General features: G+C 34.1%; 1 protein-coding gene across 1 annotated transcript in view; it reads left to right on the top strand.

Moving 5' to 3' along the window:
• The window catches only part of LOC122092340 (ABC transporter C family member 3-like), a 23,138-nt gene that overhangs the window by 539 nt on the left and 2,268 nt on the right, over positions 1-20,331 (top strand). The window contains exons 2-13 of the mRNA XM_042662655.1: positions 5,775-5,840; positions 6,227-6,293; positions 7,034-8,837; positions 9,161-9,247; positions 9,332-9,982; positions 10,089-10,253; positions 14,672-14,966; positions 15,130-15,338; positions 15,471-15,776; positions 16,234-16,297; positions 16,525-16,764; positions 16,886-17,686. Of these exons, the coding sequence (XP_042518589.1) occupies positions 5,775-5,840; positions 6,227-6,293; positions 7,034-8,837; positions 9,161-9,247; positions 9,332-9,982; positions 10,089-10,253; positions 14,672-14,966; positions 15,130-15,338; positions 15,471-15,776; positions 16,234-16,297; positions 16,525-16,764; positions 16,886-17,686 (4,755 nt within the window). The remainder of the gene's footprint in view (positions 1-5,774; positions 5,841-6,226; positions 6,294-7,033; positions 8,838-9,160; positions 9,248-9,331; positions 9,983-10,088; positions 10,254-14,671; positions 14,967-15,129; positions 15,339-15,470; positions 15,777-16,233; positions 16,298-16,524; positions 16,765-16,885; positions 17,687-20,331) is intronic.

Below are 20,331 nucleotides of genomic sequence, written 5' to 3'. Positions count from 1 at the left end.
ATTAACTTTTTTTATCCAACCCTCAAATTAATCAAAGTAACTATTCTAAATAATTCTCCAAACTTTGAAACCGCTCTTCAATAGTTGGGGTAGATGTTGATTTTGTAAAACATCTAGTAGGTGGATTTGAATTCAATGGTGGGGTAGTTGAAGATGTTATTGGACGGACAATGCAATCATTAAAAATATCCTCTTATTTTGATGTCTATGGTTATGGGCTTTTGTTTTTAATGCTTTGGATCTAATAACTGAAGTATAAAGCCCAAAGTTGAGTACCAGGAGGCTAGGGGATTTAATTTTCTGGGTTTAGGTCTTTTCCTAGTAGCATTAGGTGATTTGAAATCAAAATTATTGTTGGGTTTTAGAGACCAATTATCCTCAATGTTCCTAGTTTATCATTGGTCTCAAGTGTATTAAGATGATACTCCAATATTGGTCTCAGTGTTTTTGGAACACTAAAAGATGAAATTAAGAGTCCAATACACTTGAGGTAGAAATGGTTTGTATTTAGATATTTCTGCAAACATTTTTGCAAATGATTATACATCAATTCAAAACGTGGTAAAGCTTTTAGGATCTAATTGGACCTGGCTGAGCTAATATACAAATTGAAAACAGAAAAAATAGGATTGGCAAACATAGTTGCTGTTGAATAATCAAAGAATGATATGAATATCTCAGTATTCTTTTGCAGCCTTCTTCAAACATTTTTTAGCACATATTTTTTACATTCTCTTAGATATGACTTTTGCTTTTACTAAAGTATAAAACACATTGCATATTGGATGTTCCTCAGCTTGCCAATTGTGATAATGCCAATGTAGCCTTTGCTCATTTTTTTAATTAACTCAAACCAGATGATAATGGCACTGGTGGTTTTGGCTGTCAAGTAAACATAATCAAACTAGTGAAGGCATTGATTTTCTGAAAGGAGATTTTGTGTAAGACTCTATTTTTCATTGCATGCATATTGGACCATAACTTATTGATACCTGCATTAAAACCATGTAATTAATAACTCATCCAAAACCAATTAAAATTAAATCAAATACTAAGAAAAGTTGAAGAAGAAATTCAAATCGAAAGTTACAAAATAAAGCTAAATAAGTCACCTAAATCATTATTGGTTTCCTCAAATTTCTCAATCTTATCATTCATAATTGTAATTCTTCTCCCTAATTCTAGCAAAAAGATTGAGAGAAGTAAACAGAGGAATAATGTTGTGAATGATGAACACTTTAAACAATTGAGTAGTTAAATGGTACTGTAGATAGAGAAGTTATGGACTAAGGTCTATCAACTCTAGCCTCGTTCTACTTTATAATTGCAAATGGCTATCAAGGACTACAGCTCATCACTCATAATATTGTTATTTTCCCACCTAACCAGTGCAGGCTTCATGAAAATGCCATGAGTACTTCATGACAAATTGGTGGCTGGTGGCTGGTGGCTGGTGGCTGGTGGCAGTCATTAGTTGAATAGAGACATGTTTTGTGGATGTTAATATCCACACCCAAGTGATACAACTACTCTTTGTTGATGCCAAATGAGCAATCATTCTTCATCGCACTGCACTGGTTCAGTGAGAATCTAGGTGGTTGAGAATATCTCAATACACACTTTAAGATCATCTTAGTTGTTTAGATTCTCATCGCACCAGTGTAGTGCGATAGAGTATTTTTATATTTGCCAAACACCATATCGGACTGCTAAGGCATAACTTCAATTTTACTCCCATGGTCTTTAGGGTAAGGTCCCACCGGCTGGTACTCACTTTCATCTTATTGCGATAATATACATATGTCATATATTATTTTAGGAAAATATTTCCACAATGCCAGTATGTGGTTCATTTTTATAGATTTTTTTTTTAAAGTATTTTTATAGAATCTTCATGTTTTATTGTTCATCCAGAATAGTGAGATGTCTAAAATAACTCTTATTAAAAGTTTCCAAAGGACGAACCCTTAGAAGCACACATCAAAAATGGGCATTGGAGGGATCCTCTCCCACTCTAAATTATGTTGGTCGACCTATGTGAATGATACTATTTTCAAGACAAATCATTGATGTGGTGTAAAAATTCTTCCACACATTAGCATAGTAAGAAAGTGTAATCTCAAATAAATATGGTCATTCAGCTGAAACCATAAGCCTAGAAGGTACCAACTTTCAATGGTTAGTAGATATGCGATGCAACTCTTTGTTGCCATAATTTGTAGATATGCAATGCAACTCTTTGTCTATTATTATCTTAAGGCATCATTTGATAATGTTTCTGCTGTTCTGTATCTAGAAATGGTAGAAACAGATTTTCACTCTTTCAAAAACAAAAACGAATATTTTGGTGTTTGATAAATTTGTTTCTCGAAACATTTTTTTGTAGACATAATGGCACTAAAAAAACCAATAGTATCATCAGATGTCCAAAAGGAAGAGAGGGATCAGTTGTCTCTTTTTAGGTTTAAATAGTTGAGAGATTTATCGGGGCATAACAACCTTTTTTTTTTTTTCTCTCAAATTCGTTTTTAGAAACAACGAAACAAGTCGGACTTGTTTCGTCAAAGTCGTTTCTAGAATTGTAAATAGACATAAATTTTGATTTATGTTTCTAGAAATGGGTGAAATGGAACAACTTTATTAAACGCTTTTTAGGTTGTTTCTCCGTTTCTAGGAACAAGAAAATGTAGAAACGGCAGAAACGGAACATTGTCAAACGATGCCTAAGTTTCAAGTCAAATCCAATTTTACATGAAGAGACATAAAGCCGAAGAATAGGTTTTAATTTGGACTTTCATCTATGATATAACCATGGAGATGGTCCCAAAAATTTGACATTTTGCTAATTAAAGGGAAAGCAGCTTTCCATCCACTAGGTTTACATGGGTTAACAAAGAGAAGAAAAACTCATCCCAAATGGGCACCAAGTAAACCTTTACTCAATCTATATAAGTCATTTTTGTGAAATTATTGGATTGAGTATTGAAATTTATGAGCTATTTACCGATAAATAAATTCTGAAAATTAAAATTCCTACGTACAATGGCAAAGAAATTTCGTAAATATTTTAGTTAGGAAAGGCTTATCCCATGTACAATGGTAATGATATTTTTGCACATTTGTATTGAAGAAAAACGTTGTCACTTCATGGTGACAAATGAGTGGCAATCTTGATCACTTGTTCTGCCATGAGAAAATGTTGTAGTGAGTGAACTTATTGGATATCTAGATAATAATTTGGATTGAAAATATGTCGAACTAAAGTCTCAAATTTTATCATTTACCTTTCCATGAATCATAGCATTTATTTTCACCAAAACAAAAAATCATACACTCGGTGGTCCAGTGCAAGTTTCTTCTAACTTTTCAAATCTTCAATGGCTGATGTTTGCTTCATGAATAAATTTGAATGTACTAAAACTTGACATATAATCAGGAGACCTTGGGCATTATGGTGTTCAACAAGTTTAAGGTCTTTAAAATGACCCAAAAAATTTTGAAAATGCTGGCCATTTGTACCTTCTCAACCCCATATTATTGAATTTGAAATTTGATTTTAATTTTGAAAAAGTGAAATTTCATTTGATTCGATTCGATTCGATTCGATTTTTTCTTTTAAATCCTATGTACCAAGTGAGTGAGAGGCATATACCGTTAGGCCGGGTGGGACCAGTGGGTTGAGACCTACCTGAGATACTAAATGAGAGCATGGATTGAGTGCATGGTATCGGCGATCCCAGAAACTGATATGTAATGATACTGATATGGATCGGCATGGATTGGTTCATATTGGACAGGTTTGCCACTGATTTTCTTAAAAAATATTTTTTTAACAGTTCCCTTGTTATGTTCCACCATTACAGACTCAGCTAGGTATCAGGATCGTGGTTAACAATATCCATATGGGCAATCTGATATCGATGCATCAAACCATGTGCGAGACTAATAGTGTTATGGATCTAGGTAATTGGAGAGTTGACATTCTCTTTAGCGAATGGTAAGGTGCGATGAACATTGGACGACTGAAAACATCTGGACACGGACCCTAAGGGACTTCCAATCACTGATTCAATTCATTGGACATCCGGTGCATTCCCTGGAACGCCGGGCTCCAAGGATACAGTCCCGTCGCTTTCCTATTCTCAGGGGGAAGGATATGGATTCTGGACTCCATTCCAAACCCTACATTTTCCTGTTTCTTAGGAAGTGCGAGAAATAGGAAGTGATCTCAGGAATCAGTTATGAGGGAAGTAATAGACGAGAACCCATTTCCACTCATTTCCTATGCATGAAGAAATTAAACATTCGCCATCCAAAAAATATAGAATACTTTGAAGCTTCTGAGTGAAGGTGCATCTCTCTCTCTCTCTGCAGATAACCCATGTGGGATTCCTGTTTTCCTTCCATTTTATTGAACAGGATTGAAATTCTGTAAAATTTGACTAAGCTACTGTTAAGTTTAAGACATGGTTTGCGATCATCAATGAAACATTCTATCTACTTTCTACTTCCTCTATGAATGAGGCAAAACGAATTCCATAACCTTTTCTTTTTTGTTGTTTCCCTTGTGTTATCTATAAACTTGTTTTATTATTTTTTGTATTTTTATATTTTTGTTTCCATTGAATATGACAATAAAACATGGGAAAACATGTATAGATTCAATTGAGACCTAAGTGAGAGGAAAGAATCCAATGATGTGATAGGATTGATATATCCTCCATGGGTGCCAAGCATATCAACTAGCACCTAAGATTTGGGCAGGCTAGGGCTTTAAGCTAGCTTTGAAAGAAAGCCAAGGAAGCTCTCCAGCTCTAATGCCACCACTTTTTTTGGGGAAACAATTTCATTTCCTGATCTTAAATGGAAGTAGTTTCCAATCTTTACAAACTACAATCCATTTATGAAAATGAAATAAGGCAAGAAAGCTAAAGTTGGGTTCAACATTGGAGACCAAAACTCTTTGAATCAAATAGCATAAGTTGTTTCCTAGCTAGGTGAACAGTTTGTGGCGCCTTATTCCATTTCCTTCCTCCCTAGTTAAAACCCATGACCACATACAAGCTATCCATTTTTCTTTCGTAGTTTCTAAATAAGATTTATCTCATGAGGTGATAGGTTTAACGCCTAAGAATTTTGATATGCCGTATTTAGTGATCATCAAGTTTTCTGGCTTTATTTTATTGCATACCAGCGTTGTTCAACCTTAATTGACTTTTGCTGCATGATTGATTGCCATGTACATTTTCTGAATTAATATCTGACTTCTGGAATGGCTGTTTATAACCATTTGGATAATTTTTAGCCTACAGAGATCAGGTGGCTTATCATCTTATCCATAGAGGTATTACGCCATGACTTTCATTATTTTCTGATGTGATATAATATACTTTAAGCTAAAATTGTTACAAGGGTTAATTGACAAATATACATACATTAGAGTTATAATATTCATTTTACATATCACATGTCATAATTTTAGGAGTGCTAAAAGCATAACTTGCACCTTAAGAATGTGGTTATTGTACAAATTTGTATTGGTTATATGAAATATATTGCAATAGGCCACTTAACTTGATGAATTGTGCAACCTACGATTAAATTTAATTTGAGTGTGGTTAGTTGCAGTGTTATGTAACTAGCACCCTAAAAATGTGGTTACCATATTTAACTAAATGAAATTGTAATGATCAAATGAGATGGATTGGAATCCCAGTAACTGATTTATAGATGGAATTAGGTTAAGTGTGGTTAATTGTTGGTTGTGCCACTAGGATTTTCCCTCCTCCCACTCATTGATCTTCAAGTTGTCATCAATGGTTTGAAAAGGTTTATTGCAGGTAAGCTGCTGTGTGTTATCATTTAATTATTCTATTCATAGATTAATTATGTCGCTAATGTTGTTTCTATGATTATATTATTTGGAACTTCATATATGGATCTACTATTTTGGAAGTTTAACTTCTTTTTTTTTTTCTATTGAAATCTATGGTGAAGCATTACTTGGTGTTCCTAAGATACAAGTCCTTCACTTTCCCTTGCATTTTGCTCCAATATGTTAGTTCTTAAATATTTATGGGTATTTCTCTCTATTGATGTTCTTAATTGGAATAAATTATATATATTTGCAGTTTATTTGATTCTTGATTTTTCTATGAAAATTTTACCAAGTCTCTTGTTTTTAATATATTTTCAAACAACTTATGTTCTATTTGTTGATTAACAGGTCCCACTACATCTAAGGGTGATATTGAGACTCCAATATTGGTCTTTGTATTTATGGAAGACACAAGGTAGAAATGGTTTGTGTTTAGATGTTAAGAGTTTCCACAACATTTTTACAAATGCACTTGCTTCAATTCAAAATGTGGTAAAGCTCATAGGATCTATATGAATTGTTAAACAACCAAGTTGCAAATAGACCAAAAGAAGATTTAAGAAGATTTGCAAACATGGATGCTTTTGAAGAATCAAAGAATGATATCAATATTTGGACTTTCTTTTCGCAGTCTTCTACAACCATTTTCTTGCACGGGTTTTCTGCTTCTTCACACTTATTATTTTTATTAATTTTATCTATTTTCTGGGCTTGCAATAGATGCAAGATGCCTACCCATGAAAATTCAAAACCAGTCTTGAAGAATACATATTTTTTATATTATTGGTCAGCCTTTATATCTTGCATGGGCTTGGCCTTTTGTGATCTTTTCCTATGCGTGTTAAACGGTCTCTCTGGCTATAGACGTGGCTGGTATGATCTTAAGGTTGTTGTCCAATTGGACTTTGTATTGAGAACACTCACTTGGTTTGTGATCACTGCTTACTTACAAATCCAGGTTTCTCATTCAAGTGAGCATAGATTTCCCATTCTACTAAGGATTTGGTGGGTCTTCTACTTCCTAATGTCTTATTCCTATCTTGTAATACATCTTGGTTTATATTGGAAAAATTCATCCTTACCATTCCTACTATGGGTTTCGGATGCTATATCCCTTGTTGCTGGTTTGTTCTTTTCTTATGCGGGATTGTTTAGCAAGGGGCGAGAAGATAGAGATTTTCAACTTTTGGAGCCTCTTTTGAAAATTAGTTCCAATCAAAACAATGGTAACAATGGACAAGGATCAAGTATTAGTGAAGGGAGTGTATCTTCTTATGCAAATGCCAATCTTTTTAATATTTTTACTTTCTCTTGGATGAACCCTTTGCTTGCACAAGGGTACAACAAAACATTGGACCTTGAAGATGTTCCTCAGCTTGCCAATTGTGATAGTGCCAATGTGGTATTTACTCAATTTAGAAATAAACTTGAATCATATTGTAATGGCAATGGCAGTGGTAGTCAAGTAAGCACAATTAAGCTCGTGAAGGCATTGATTATCTCAACTTTGAAAGAGATTCTGTGGACGGCTATATTCTGCATTGCATGCACATTGGCTTCTTATGTTGGACCATACCTTATTCATACCTTTGTTCAGTTTCTTAATAGCCCTTACCAATTAAAATATAAAGGCTATGTGTTAGTGCTTATTTTTTTTCTTTCAAAGCTCATAAGGTGCCTCTCAGAGAGACACTTGTTCTTTCAATTGCGAAAGATGTCGATTAGGGTCCGTGCTGCCTTAGTGGGAATAATCTATAAGAAAGGTCTCATGCTTTCAAGCCAATCAAAGCAGAACCACACTAGTGGGGAGGCCACTAATTTGATAAGTGTTGATGTCGAGCGGATTAGCTTTTTCAGTTGGTATTTGCATAATATATGGAAGGTGCCTGTTCAGATTGTTCTAGCATTGTTGATCTTGTACAAGTACCTTGGGCTTGCTTCACTTGTAGCTTTTGTTGCCACGATAATTTTGATGTTAGCAAATTTTCCATTGGGAAAACTACAAGAAAAGTTTCAAGGGGAATTGATGGATTCAAAGGATCGAAGAATGAATGTGACATCCGAAGCTTTGAGGAATATAAAGATTCTCAAGCTCCAAGGTTGGGAGATAAAGTTTTTGGCTAAGATAATTGAGCTCAGAAACTTTGAAACAAGATGGCTAAAAAAGTTACTTTATACATCAGCTCTGACTTCCTTTGTCTACTTGTCTGCTCCTATGTTTGTATCCTTGATTACTTTTGGGTTCTGTGTGCTTACAGGAATTCCATTAGATTCAGGAAAGATTTTATCTGCACTTGCAACATTTGATTTATTGCAAACACCCATTTATAATGTCCCAAGCACAATCTCTATGGTGGTTCAGACTAAAGTTTCCCTTGATAGAATAGCTTCATTCCTTTGTCTTGATGATCTTCATTTGAATATAGTACAAAAGCTTCCAAGAAATGATGACAAGGTTGCAGTTGAGATAGTCGAGGGGAATTTCTCTTGGAACATTCAATCCTCTGATCTCACACTAAAAGATCTTAATTTTCAAGTGCACTGTGGTATGCGAGTAGCTATTTGTGGTTCTGTTGGGTCAGGCAAGTCAAGCTTACTTTCATGCATATTAGGAGAAGTGCCAAAAGTATCTGGAGCCATTAAGTTGAATGGGACAAAAGCATATGTTGCACAATCACCTTGGATACAGAGTGGCAAGATAGTAGATAATATATTGTTCGGTAACGAGATGGACAAGGAAAGGTATGAAATGATCCTTGAAGCATGTTCATTGAAGAAGGACCTAGAAGTGCTTGCTTTTGGAGACCAAACTATCATAGGGGAGAGGGGTATCAATTTAAGTGGTGGACAGAAACAAAGGATCCAGATTGCACGTGCTTTGTACTATGATGCTGATATTTATCTACTTGATGATCCTTTTAGTGCTGTGGATGCGCACACCGGAGCTCATCTATTTAAGGTAGATGCTCTTTGACCTAAACTTGCAAAGATTTCCTTGATTAAATTGGTTTGAAGTTGTACATTTAATTACTTACATAATTTTGACAAAAATAAACAATTTGATCTAAAAAAATGATCAAAGAAGAATGAAATCATAGTTATCTGAACAAATGACACACTAACATATATATGAGTGATGCATGTTCTTGCATAAAACCTATGGATTTATGTTATTTATCATTATAAAAAGTAAATAATTAATATGTATAACTATTTGGATCTTTCAAGCGATTGAATGTTCTTTTGAAAGCCTTAATGTGAATATCTAAATTTTTATGGCAGGAGTGTTTGCTAGGAATTTTGGGTTCAAAAACAGTAATTTATGTAACCCACCAAATAGAGTTTTTACCTTCTGCAGATCTTATCCTGGTGAGAATATGTCATATTTCTTTCCTAAATTTCAAGTTCTTCAACCTAGTTGAGAGTAATCATTTACCTTATCTTGTTTGATAGGTTATGAAAGATGGAAGAATTACTCAAACAGGAAATTCTAAAGAAATTTTTAGTTCAGGAATTGACTTTATAGAGGCAGTGGATGAGCATAAAAAAGCTTTGGCAGACCTTGATTCTGTAAAATGTGAGATTTCCATGGATAATTTAATTAATGGTGGGGAAGATGGAAATATTATTTGTAGCGATAAGTCTATTCAAGAAGATGAGGAAAGGGAGCTTAAAAACAAAAAAACAGAAAATTTTGTTGTGCCAGAAGAGCAGCTTGTCCAAGAAGAAAAGAGAGAAAAGGGTGGAGTTAATTTTTCAGTCTACTGGAAGTATGTTACAGCTGCATATAAAGGGGCTTTTGTTCCATTGATATTGTTAGCACAAATTCTTTATGGGCTTCTCCTAACATGCAGCAGTTATTGGGTGGTGTTGGCTACTCCTATTTCAGAGGATGTCACACCTTATATTAGAGGATCCACTCTCATCTTTGTTTATGTTGCTTTGGCCATCGGATGTTCACTTTGTGTATTTATAAGGTCCATGCTAATTGTAACTGTTGGGTATAAGACAGCCACTTTGTTCTTCAACAAAATGCACTTGTGCATTTTCCATGCTCCTCTATTATTTTTTGATTCTACTCCAAGTGGAAGGATTCTAAATCGGGTTAATAAATTTGTTTCATTGCTCTTGAGATCAAAATGATCTCGTTTGATCACTATAAGGGTTGATACAATTTTAGATTTTAAAAATACTTTATTTTTGTGTACAGGCATCCATAGATCAAAGTGTTATTGATACCTCTATTTCACATCAATTTGAAGAACTTCTTGTCTCAGTTATAGAATTCTTGGGAACTGCTGCAGTAATGTCACAAGTTGCATGGCAAATGTTTATAGTTTTTATTCCGATGACTGTGTTATGCATATGGTACCAGGTAATTCTATAGTCATTTCCACTTTTCATAATTAAAATTTCAAACCAAGCTTAGCCATAATCTCCCCATGGTTAGTAGGCTATAATATAAGTTGTATCATACTTGTTTAATTAGCATATTCTGAATTTTCTTCAAGTCCTCTTAGATGCAAATAAGGGGGTTTTCATATATATTGAAAAGGAAAACTCAGTGCACAAGGCTCCTGCTATTGCAGGGTCAGGGAGGGGCAAGTGTACACAACCTTACCCCTTGCTATGGAAGAGAGGTCGTTTCGAAGTTTTGAATTTGTGACCAACATGTTGCAATAGTGCAACTTGACCATGGTGCCACAGCCTTGCCCCTTAATTTTCATATATTTTGTTTACAAAATTTTATAAAAAAACACATTATCATGTAAAATAATGCAAAATTGTAGTCTTTTACTTACCAAAATTGTTTATGAATAAATTACCATACAAGGCTAATGTTATCAAAGTCGAAACCGCACTTAAAATTGACATGGTTACACTTTTGATATGCATAAAATATTTAATATGTATGGGCAAAATATAATACAGACTACTAGTTTTGTTTGTAGCTCTGTTAATTGGGGTTCATACTAAAAATAAGATAATAATTAACATAAGTTTACAACTAAGATAATAAATCACTTAATAATTGTGATAATAATTTAATAGAAAATTAAAATGATAATTTGATAAATTATTTTAAAGGATCCGTTAGTTTGAAACCAAGAAAATTACAGATAGAATTTGCAACCATACTTTTTTGTGCCCCATACAATGCATGACTTTATAATGTAGGGTCTAATGGCACAATTTCGCAACAATTTGTGGACCACTATTTTCTTGTTTTCAGTTCTGGTTGCTTTGTTTTTTTCTTTACATGTAAGGGAGACCTCATTGCCAGTAGATAGCTCCATAAGCCTGAGACGATAAACGATCATATGACACCCTCGGAAGAAGAGGCAACGATATAAATACTACAGGTCCTATATACCTTCCAATAAAAGACAATCTTCTTCAAGATTCATCCAAATCAGAGTTACAAGGAGGGGAGAAGAATCTGTCTAGAATGAAAATCTGGCGCGCAATCATCAAAGAAAATCTAGCAACTTTGTATACCGACCCTATGATCTTGAAAGATGATCTCACAGGACCGACTCAGGTGTATATTTGGTCCAATTATATGCAGATTGATGTAGAAAAACAAAAAACCTAAAACCATATGTAAATAAGAATGGAAGTAACAAGCAAACAATCACACAATATAAATACGAAGATTTACGTGGTTCGATAAGATTCTCTATATTCATAGTGAGATGATATCTGTTTCCTTATCAATGGAGAATAGGGTTACATTTGTTCATCCTCACACCTCTAAAGATCTCTAATATTAATTAGAGAAAAAGAAACAACTATATAGGAACACAAGGGAGATGTTTTCCTTGACCATGTGCTCCATCCTAGGATGGGGTTTGAGAATCTCCCAAAAATACCCCCTCTAATACCGTTCCCACACTCCTGACCCCCCGGTGGTGAATGATTCTCATTTACCATGGGTGTAAGAAACTCGATTCACTAAACGATAACATAATTTTCTAAAATACCCATATAGCCCTATACAGGTAATTTGCCGAACCCTTTGGGCCCTAAACCTTTTAACGGCCCTTTGTAATCGGCCGACTTGTACAAGCGAAAGAATACAAGACATTGTACCCTCAACAATTGATTGGCATAGAGAACTAGTGTTAGGGAAAACTAAGGAAACACCATTGATGGATTTGATATGCAGTAATTTCTCCTTCAACACAAAAATTCCTCTTCTCTTATGGGGGTGAAAGGGATGAGAACTCATCCCTTTTTTTCACTTTATTGGAAACTGAACTTCCATTTGAAGAAAAAAATTTACTATAAACTGGATGGATTATATGCAAATTCAAAAGAATGCAAGCAATTACAGCTTCATGAAAATGGAAGGTGGTGTAATATTATTATTTATTTGGGAACAAGAATGTGAAATGTATCTTGAAATAAAAGAAGAGACGGAGAAAAAAAATAGGGGACGGTGAGTTGGCTTAAAGCCTTTCTCATAAAAGAACTTTTAGATTAAAGCTTATCCCAAAAGAGAATTTTTAGGATATTAGCTATTTCTTATTTCTTAAGAGTCCATAAATAGGCTTCCCATACAGTTACAACTTACTCAATTAAGCTACATCTATCACATATCACAACACGAGCTATATGTACATTACCTTTAGAATAATTACTTGTAACTCACACAACTAACAATACTAAACTTTACAATCATTAATTTCTACAAAAAGAAAAAAAAAATTACAATAATTAATATATTCCTCCCATATATGCACGGGACACAATGCTACTTGAACGTATGGCCCCTACACCAACGCAGGGACCAATGTCGGGGTGTACCAGGGCATTAACAAGGTTTTTTTATTTTTTTTGGTATTTCATAGGTAGGGGCCATTATTTCTTCCTCTCTATGTTTGGGTGCAGGGCCACAAGACTAGATAGCGTTCTTTTCCCCTATTTAGTTAATAGTTAAGAAGTTGGAGGAGGAGATGATAATAATGCCTTGTATTCAAGCAAGAACCCTGCATTACTCTTACCATTTCGGATTTAAGCAATCCCCTGTTAGTTCAAATGTGTTTAATTGCTGCCACTTCCACTTGTCTTCGTTTTTGGTCTCAAGCTTACCATAGGCTCTACCATGGAGTTATCGGTGGGCAATGAGTCTTTGTTGGCGATGAAGGATAAAATATTACAGAATCAACCTCATTTAAAAGTGGATGTAAGCGATATGGCCAAGGAAAATAAAAGAGGTTACAAAAATCTATAGTAATTGGCTCTATTATAAACAAATTTACCCAATGTTAAATAGTAAATAATAAATTAATAAATAATTTGTAACAACTATATATTAAGGCTATGTTTGGTTGCAAGGAGAATTAAAGGGAAAATAAGTGAAATTTTTATACTTAAAAAAGAAATATATGTAATCATTATCCCATGTGACTATATAATTACTTTTTTTTTTGCTAAAGGTCAGCAAAAGTATAATAATTACTTCAAATCATTCTATATTTGGTTATAAAATTTCACTTTACTTTACATCCAAAACCCTTTGCTATGATATATAAAATAAAAATTACATGTAAAATGTATCATTACCAAATATGGTTAAAAAAATCAAGTAGTTTATATAATCACATTGAATCACATGGGGTAATCATTATAAATATTCCTTTTTTAAGTATGAAAATTTCACTTTCATTCTCTTTAAATTCCCCTTGCAAACAAATGGAGCCTATGGATTTAAGAAAAAATGTTCATTAAATAGTCTTATCTTAGTGGTCCAATAATTTCAGGTCATGTTGAGAGTTTTTTTAGTCAAATTGACCATTGGATAATGGCTCCCACAGGATCAGGCCTGTGTCAAATGTTGAACCAATCTCCATTCTATGATCCACCATATTTGGACTGCTACCATTGTATTTTATATGGCTGAACTAATGTTGATCGAAGTCATGAAAGATAAATTGTCAACCACTTAGGGTTAAAATTTAAGTGGAATACTACAAACTGGTTTTGGGTTATTAATTAATAATTTTCAATGGGAAAATCTTCTTCTTTCCTTCAATTTTCCATCTTTCTCGCATATCTGCACATCTCTCTTTCTTTCCTAATCGAAGTGTGTGAGCTATACTTTATACTAACTCTACAAAGGCATTGCAATCAACCTAAGTGTAGTACCTAGGCGGCACTATACTGCATTTTGTGCTAAAGTACATTCATGTGCTTTAGGTGACAATGAATAAGGCTATTTTGTTCAGTCCATTATTAGCAAATTTACATTTGGAAAAAAATTAGATATGGACACAAATTGTTATTAATTGATTAATTGATTTGAATTTTGATATTCTGAGAAAAAGTTGATAGAAATGAAAAAATGGACATAATTTTTTTTGGACATTGTTATGTTTAAAAAAGGGTGTACTTAGTGCACAAGGCTCCTGCATGTTTGGCCATTGTTATGTTTATGTTCAATAAGCTTAAGAATATAGTGATAGAAAATTTTCACCATATAATTAACAGAATAGTAATGTGTGTGTGTGTGTGTGTGTGTGTGTGTGTATATATATATATATATAATTCAAACAGACATTGAACAAAAAAATATCTAATAGAGAACAATTAAAACTAAACAATCGAATGAATTTTCCTATAGTTTCATCTATGATGATGGCATCACTATCAACCATCTAAATATATGTAGTTCGCATTAAGAATCATTCATAAAATAAGTGTATCATTTTCACACTACTTATACATTTATTATACATTTTTCTACACTACATTAAACTTATTTACTTTTTTATGAATCTTGTCTTGCAGCAATACTATGTATCTACAGCACAAGAACTATCACGGCTGACCGGAGTATGCCAAGCTCCAATTATACAACATTTTTCTGAATCTAGTTTAGGTTCAACCACAATCAGATGCTTCGATCAAGGAGATAGATTTTTAGACACAAGTCTCAAGCTGGTGGATGGGTATTCCCGACCCAAATTTCATTTCTCTGGTGCAATGGAATGGTTATGTTTTTGCATGGATATGTTGGCATCTATCACATATGTTGTATCTTTGGTTTCTCTGATCTCAGTGCCAAAGGGAATACTCAATCCTGGTAAAAAAGTCAAATTTGATATCTTATAAAACCACCCTTTAGAGCAACCATGACTAATTGCATTAAAGCATGATTTTGAATTTATTTTATCTTATCCTTTAGGGCTACCATGAATAATGGTATGAAAGCATGATTTTGAATCTATTTTTATTCTCTCTGGAAGGTGTTGTGGGCTTAGCAATCACATATGGGCTTGGTTTCAGTATGCATGGGATCATATGGGATCTTAGCATTCTTCAGAATAAAATCATATCTGTTGAGAGAATACTGCAATATGTCTGCATTCCTAGTGAACCCCCTTTGTTGGTAGAAGAAAATAGGCCTAATTGTGAATGGCCATCACAAGGGAAAGTTGATATTCTTGATTTGCAGGTTATCCCCAATCTAGATTTATCTCCTCATTTTATAGAATAGATCATCTAAAGCCTAATGTTATTGGCCAATTTTCTTACAATAACGAAATTCTGATAAACTTGATTATTTGATTGTTTAATGTGTGTATAGATCCGGTATGGCCCACATCTTCCACTTGTCTTACGAGGTCTTACATGTACTTTCCCTGGAGGGATGAAAATTGGTATCGTTGGACGAACTGGAAGTGGTAAATCAACTCTTGCACAAGCTCTCTTCCGCTTGTTTGAACCTACATCTGGTCAAATTTGGATAGATGGTATCAACATCTCCAAGATTGGTCTTCATGACTTGCGATCAAGATTAAGTATCATCCCACAAGAGCCCACAATGTTTGAAGGGACTTTAAGAAGCAATCTTGACCCACTTGAAGAGTACACTAATGAACAGATCTGGGAGGTTGGTTTTTTTTTCTCATTTAGTGGATAATCTTTAATAAAAAAAACATAGGATGGACACATCTTTTGTTTATTGTTGATTCAGACACAAGATAAACACATCAAATAGGGCATGTATCACTACGAAATCCGTTCTTATTGCTGTTTTTTTTTTTAATAATTAAATTTTCAATTATTTATGCTGAGATATTAAAATCATTTCATTGGATGCATTGGATCATCCTTGGGATAGGTTTGGCCTAAAATATTTTCTTATCTTGGACTTGAGAGGTGCATTGGTTTTCTTGCCTTGTTTTCCATTTCCACTTGGATACTGTTTGCTTGTTCATTTGATCTTTTGCTCATCGAGTCTTTAATGGTTAATGGTATTATCATCTTGAATAATCAAGAATGATGGTAATTTGACATGGTTTTTATTTATTTATTATTGTTATTTTTTTGTTTTTTTCTGATCTTAGGCTTTAGATAAATGCCAACTTGGTGACGAGTTTAGAAAGAAGGAAGGAAAGCTTGACTCTACAGGTTGAATTCTTCTTATTTCACTTTATGCTAAAAAATGTTCACCATCAATTTATCCTTGCACAAGTGCATAATCCTTCCAAAAATATTATTGTATGATATTTTAACTCCTAGTGCAAAACCCAACCTCCTAACCTTCAACCTTAAATTTCTGACAAAAGTTAGAAGAAGAAAGTTTATGAAAATTAGGTCCTCAATTGCTAATCTTTTTCATATGTTGGTTTTCATAGTGACTGAGAATGGAGAAAATTGGAGCATGGGTCAAAGGCAACTAGTCTGTTTAGCAAGGGTATTACTCAAGAAGAGCAAAGTGTTAGTTCTCGATGAAGCTACTGCATCAGTGGATACTATGACTGACTATCTAATTCGACAAACAATTAGGCAACAATTCTCAGGGTCTACTGTCATCACAATCGCACATAGGTTAACATCAATTCTTGATGTCGATATGGTACTCCTTCTCGATAATGGTCAGTACCTAGTAATTAATACACCACAAATCAATTTGGTTTAGTTGAGTTTATAATATGTCTTCTCATCATTTTCTGATGCATGCCTAATCAGATAGATTTGTTTTATTGTCTTAAGCAGGTCTTTTAGTGGAATATGATTCCCCATCCAAATTATTAAAGATTGAGTCCTCATCATTTGCAAAGCTTGTTAAGGAATATACTCTAAGATGGCGTGCTCAGGTCTCTATTTTGGAGCTCGCCCAATGGTGGAAAAGAAACAATAAAATTGTGAGCTGCAAGGAGGCGTGGACCATGGGTTTTGGTATTGTTATAGATCACTTGTGGAGGGAAAGAAATAATAGAGTCTATGAGGGTGTGGAGCGGATAACAAAATATACCTCACTTATGGTGATTGAAGAAATAAGAAGAAATGCTCCTATAGCAAAGGGAGTTAATTCCTTGGTAGACCTTGAGTGTTGCAAACGTCTGGGATTATCTATCCAAAAAGATAATCGTCGTCACATTTTGGAGGTTTATTGGTGCAAACCCCCCATTAATTGGATCAAATTAAATTTTGATGGGAGCTCTTTGGGAAATCCTGGGCACGCTGGAGCGGGAGGAATTTTTCGTGATCATCTTGGTAAAGTGATATGTTCATATAAAAAATATATGGGAGTGACAGGGGTACTTGAGGCTGAAGTAGAGGGGCTGATGGAGGGTTTGATGCGAGCCAAGGACATGGACATTCAACATTTGTGGATTGAGTCAGACTCGAGGGCTGTTGTGGTTTTAATTCAGCAAAGGAAGATTCCTTGGTTTGCTTTGCAAAGGTGGATATATCTCCAGCCTTACATGAGAAGAATTTCTTGGAAAATTTCTCACAATTACAGAGAGGGGAATTCAGTGGCAGATTTCTTGGCAAGAGATGCGGCTAAGAGTGGTATTTCAGGAGTTGATGTGATATTGCCTCCTCACATAGGGGATTTTCTTTCTAGAGATGCCGAGGGAAGACCAAATTATAGATTCCCTTAGAGTTTTCCCTTTCTCCTGCTGATGGCAATGCCGAAGGTGGGAAGATAGGGAGGATATTGGTTCTTTTTATTGTTGGATTGGTTGTTGGGTTGTAATTTTTCCTCCTTTATGTCTTCTTATGAAATAAATTTTTAGCGAAAAAAAAGAGAGATAAGTCTCCTATTGATCTTCCCAATTGATTGTGTTTAGGCCTTTCTTTAACCCAATTTATAGAAATATGGGAAGAGGCTTCTCCATTCTCAATGGTAAGGTTTGGTTAAAACTGATCACTGCAGCTATGGAAATTGGTCCCACTTAATTTCACACTCGCTAGAATTTGGATTCATTGCAGGTACATTTACCCGGACCTATATGTGAGGATCCAACATCTCCCTTTCGTTTTCATATATATCCCTCTTCACTTTATAATGATAGAAAATGAAACAGATGTTGAATCCTTCTATGTATGTTCAACCATTTAGGACGTAGGTGTAGAGGATCCAAACTCGCTATGAAAACCAACGGTGACAAAATGGTCCCAGCACCTAATATGGTTTATGATATATTATTACTAAGGAAAGACCAAGAGATGAGAGTCTTTTGGACCTTAGCAGAGCACCCCCAAATAATTTCTTGGACAAACCTGGTTTATGCGGATTGGACGAATTGGATCACTTTGTCAATGACTATGATTTGCGTGATCTATTGGTCAACTCCACTGTTAGCAAAAACACGTTTAAAATGGAGTTTTAAACGCATTTCCGTTTTTTACTGTTTAAAATACGTTTTATCTTATGCTTCCCAAAGATATGGAAAAAACAGCAAACGTCAAGCATTCCTATTCTAAACACTTTTAAAACACGTTCCCGTTTTATGGTGTTTTTTAAGACTTGATTTTTTAACATGATGTCTAGTCTACTTAATTGACCATATATTTCTCTCCTAAACTTTGATTGAACTTATTCTTTCACTAACTTGAAGCTAACGCAATTGACTATATTTTATTCCCTTCAACTCAAATTCAATTCACGGACCCTGAAATTAAGCTATAAACTGATGTATTTGCTAAAAAATATTTCTAAAGCAATGACACCTAACTCTAACTGAACATATATCACTTCAAGAGTGTGTTGACTATGTTAACAATAATGAACAATACCATAACCTAGTCACATTGCTCAATAAGACTTTGGGCATGTGTGATATATGAATTTAGAATTGGTGTTGGATGATATTCAATGATATGTCTTAAAACTTATAATGAGACATGGGATGTATATGCATTAATGTTAGATATTGTAGTTGTTTTGAACACGAGATGCAAATATTCATATAATAATTCTTTAATTTATATGAGTGTACTACTGTTTTTTTAGTCCCGTTTGTTTGAAATCTACACGTTTAAAATATGTACCGTCCGTTTTTCGATTTTTACCATTCTCTATTTTTTTTTTTTTTTTTGACCATTTATTTGACTGTATCATTCGAAAAAATTTCTGTTTAAAACCCATACCATCAATTTCTGTTTTTTTGCCATTCCCGTTTTTGCTAACTATGGTCAACCCTACAACTACCTTTTTTTCCTTTGTTATCTATTTTTCATTTTAACAAAGGGTGGTGAATCCTTGGTGTGAATCACATTAAAAGTTAAAAAAAAAAAAGTGGTGAATCTTTGTCTTTTTTGCTAGGAGGTGGTGAATATTTATCAGTAAAATGGTTGAATGAGAAATCTGGAATTTTTTTTAGGTCGTTGGGGTTCACGAAACCCAATAAGTGAGTGTAACAACTATTAGAAGGGCATTTATAGATATTTCATATTGAAGGCCGATTCATATATTTTAGTAGGATTATATTGAAGTAAGCAAGTTTGTAATTATTCATAAAGCATCACTATATTGCAATAATTATTATTGGTGGTCATTTGGTAAAAGATAAGATTATCCCCCATATCATTTCTCTGCTTACCATCTTTTTTCTTTTGTAAGATTGTTGTACTTCACCACTTTACAATGACACAAAAAATAATTAGGGTGATCGGCTGAAGTCAAGTCCCCTATCTTCACTTTCGCTTCTCATTGGACTATCAATAGGGACAGCATGTCTTTTAGTTCAAATCATTTGTAAGGGATCACATAAATATTTTGACCATTTTTGCAAATAAAAAATAAAAAATTATAATATATAATATTATAGATGTCCCGATAGTGAAGAGTGACCAAATTCAATTAGATAGAACCAAAGGAGATTGGGGTAGGCCTAAAATGACTATTGACGAAATGGTGAGAAAAGATATGTATATGGTGTCCAGGCTCAAAGCTAGTATGACTTTGGATAGAGTTATGTGAAAAATAAAGACCTGTGTAGCCAACCTCTTATAGGGGATGTCCCTGTGATGTTGCTTTGATTTCTTTTTCCATCCTCTTTTACCTCATCTTATTATTTTTCTGTATTTTCTTTATATTATTATTTTAGACCTTATCAAATCCACATAGTTGATCTCATTTAGTTGGAAAAAGGTCACAGACGTTATTGTAATATAATAGGTGACCAAATGATATATTAGGCCATTAAAAT

Source organism: Macadamia integrifolia, chromosome 10 (genome assembly GCF_013358625.1).
Source record: "Macadamia integrifolia cultivar HAES 741 chromosome 10, SCU_Mint_v3, whole genome shotgun sequence".
Classification (NCBI taxonomy): domain Eukaryota; kingdom Viridiplantae; phylum Streptophyta; class Magnoliopsida; order Proteales; family Proteaceae; genus Macadamia; species Macadamia integrifolia.
The sequence above is the reverse complement of the archived record's forward strand: the minus strand, read 5'-3'. Positions and strand labels throughout refer to the sequence as shown.